This window comes from Fulmarus glacialis, unplaced genomic scaffold (genome assembly GCF_000690835.1).
Source record: "Fulmarus glacialis isolate BGI_N327 unplaced genomic scaffold, ASM69083v1 scaffold24913, whole genome shotgun sequence".
In the NCBI taxonomy this organism is placed as follows: Eukaryota; Metazoa; Chordata; class Aves; order Procellariiformes; family Procellariidae; genus Fulmarus; species Fulmarus glacialis.
The window spans coordinates 1-1480 of record NW_009202674.1 but is presented as its reverse complement, the minus strand read 5'-3'; the positions used below and the strand labels follow the sequence as shown (position 1 = coordinate 1480).

At 55.0% G+C, this 1480-nt stretch overlaps 1 protein-coding gene across 1 annotated transcript in view; it reads right to left on the bottom strand.

The window, feature by feature from the left end:
* Positions 1-1386, bottom strand: part of GLA (galactosidase, alpha) — a 4651-nt gene extending 3265 nt beyond the window's left edge. Inside the window, exons 1-2 of the mRNA XM_009574382.1 lie at positions 1215-1386; positions 808-985 (exon numbers count right to left, since the gene is read on the bottom strand). Coding sequence (XP_009572677.1) covers positions 808-985; positions 1215-1370 — 334 coding nt within the window. The 5' untranslated portion in view covers positions 1371-1386. The remainder of the gene's footprint in view (positions 1-807; positions 986-1214) is intronic.
* Positions 1387-1480: the final 94 nt, after the last annotated feature.

The following is a 1480-nucleotide window of genomic DNA, read 5'->3' as shown; positions in this document are numbered from 1 at the left end:
CCAGGGCTCCGTGCAGGATGCCTGCTGCCAAACACGATGGTGCTGACTATGCCAGCAGCGAGAGCCCAGTCAAGAGAAAACCACCTTCTGAGTCACATCGTTCTTCCCACAAATCTGCTCCTGGGGCACTGGGATTTGCTTGTGCTTGCAGAGAGTCTGTAGCTGAGCCCCTTGGCACAGTGAGCTACTGAGCTTTCAGCTGCTGACTTGCCAGCCTGTATGCAAGTAACTTTTGAACTGGGATTTACCCTGGCGTGCTTTAAAATAAAAACCCCAGTAGGATTTTAGTGCCAGAATTCCCTTCATTTTTTTCTGTTAAAAGCCCCGATAACTGCCTTTTTTACAGCTGACACAAGCTATTCTAGCTTCAAGCTGATCCGCGTTGACGTGGCCTCACCAAAGGGATTAAGGCTTAAGTGTGTGAAATGCTTTGAGCTCTCCAATAAAGGCACTGTAGAAGGGCAAAGCCTCTGCTGCATTAAGAGCTGAGGCAGCAGTCTGCACAGACAGCCCCCAGAGTATGCAGTCGATGTTTCCGTGCTTGGCATGATGCGGTCTCTGGTGTGAGAAAGCTGATTTTTCAAGCTGTGCACATCAGTGAAAGCTCCAGGAGGCTGAACAGGTAAAAAACACTTGGGCCAGCAACACTCACTACCTTGGGCTTGAGAACAGAGTCTCATACCTGCTTTTGTAATGAATATGCTCAGGGAAAAGCAACTCCCCGGAGCCCACCCTGGGCCTAGAATTGCTACTGCCTGCAGAATATCCCCACCCCATGGCACAGTGCTGCCTTGAGCCCTCACCTACCTTCTGCCAGCAGCTCCAGCGTGCCAGAGTTACAGCCATCAAACTTCAGCAGGTCCACACCCCAGGAGGCAAACGTTTGGGCATCCAGTTCGTAGTGGTTGTAACTGCCAGGGAAGCCAGCACACGTCTTGTTCCCGACATCGCTGTAGATTCCCAGCTTCAGCCCCTTGGAGTGGACCTGCACTTGCAGACAGAAAGAGAATTGGGGATGGGGCAGCTGTGAGGCTGGGAAGTGGAGCTGGGCCAGCAAGGGAAGCAAAACCCCACTCTGGCAGGCAGGGCCTTAGCTCAGCAGCTACACAGCTGTTCCCCACCCAGCCCTCCCTCTCCTCCCCTGCTCCCAGCGCGGCTGCAGGTCAGGTCCCCAACAGCTGTCACTGCCCTATGCTGCTGCAGGTGGCACTCACGTAGTTGGCTAGCTTGTGGATCCCGCTGGGGAACCGTTTTGGGTCAGCCTGGAGCCTGCCGTGTTCATCCCGTGTCGGGGCCATCCAGCAGTCGTCAATGCAGACAAACTCGTAGCCTGCGTCCCTCCAGCCCTCGGCAGCCATTACGTCGGCCATCTCCACAAAGAGCCACTCGCTGGGCACGGAGAGGAAGCACGACCAGGAAAGAAAGTGGAGAACGTGGCAGCCCGATTTCTAGCACCGACACGGCAACCGTGCTGCCGTTC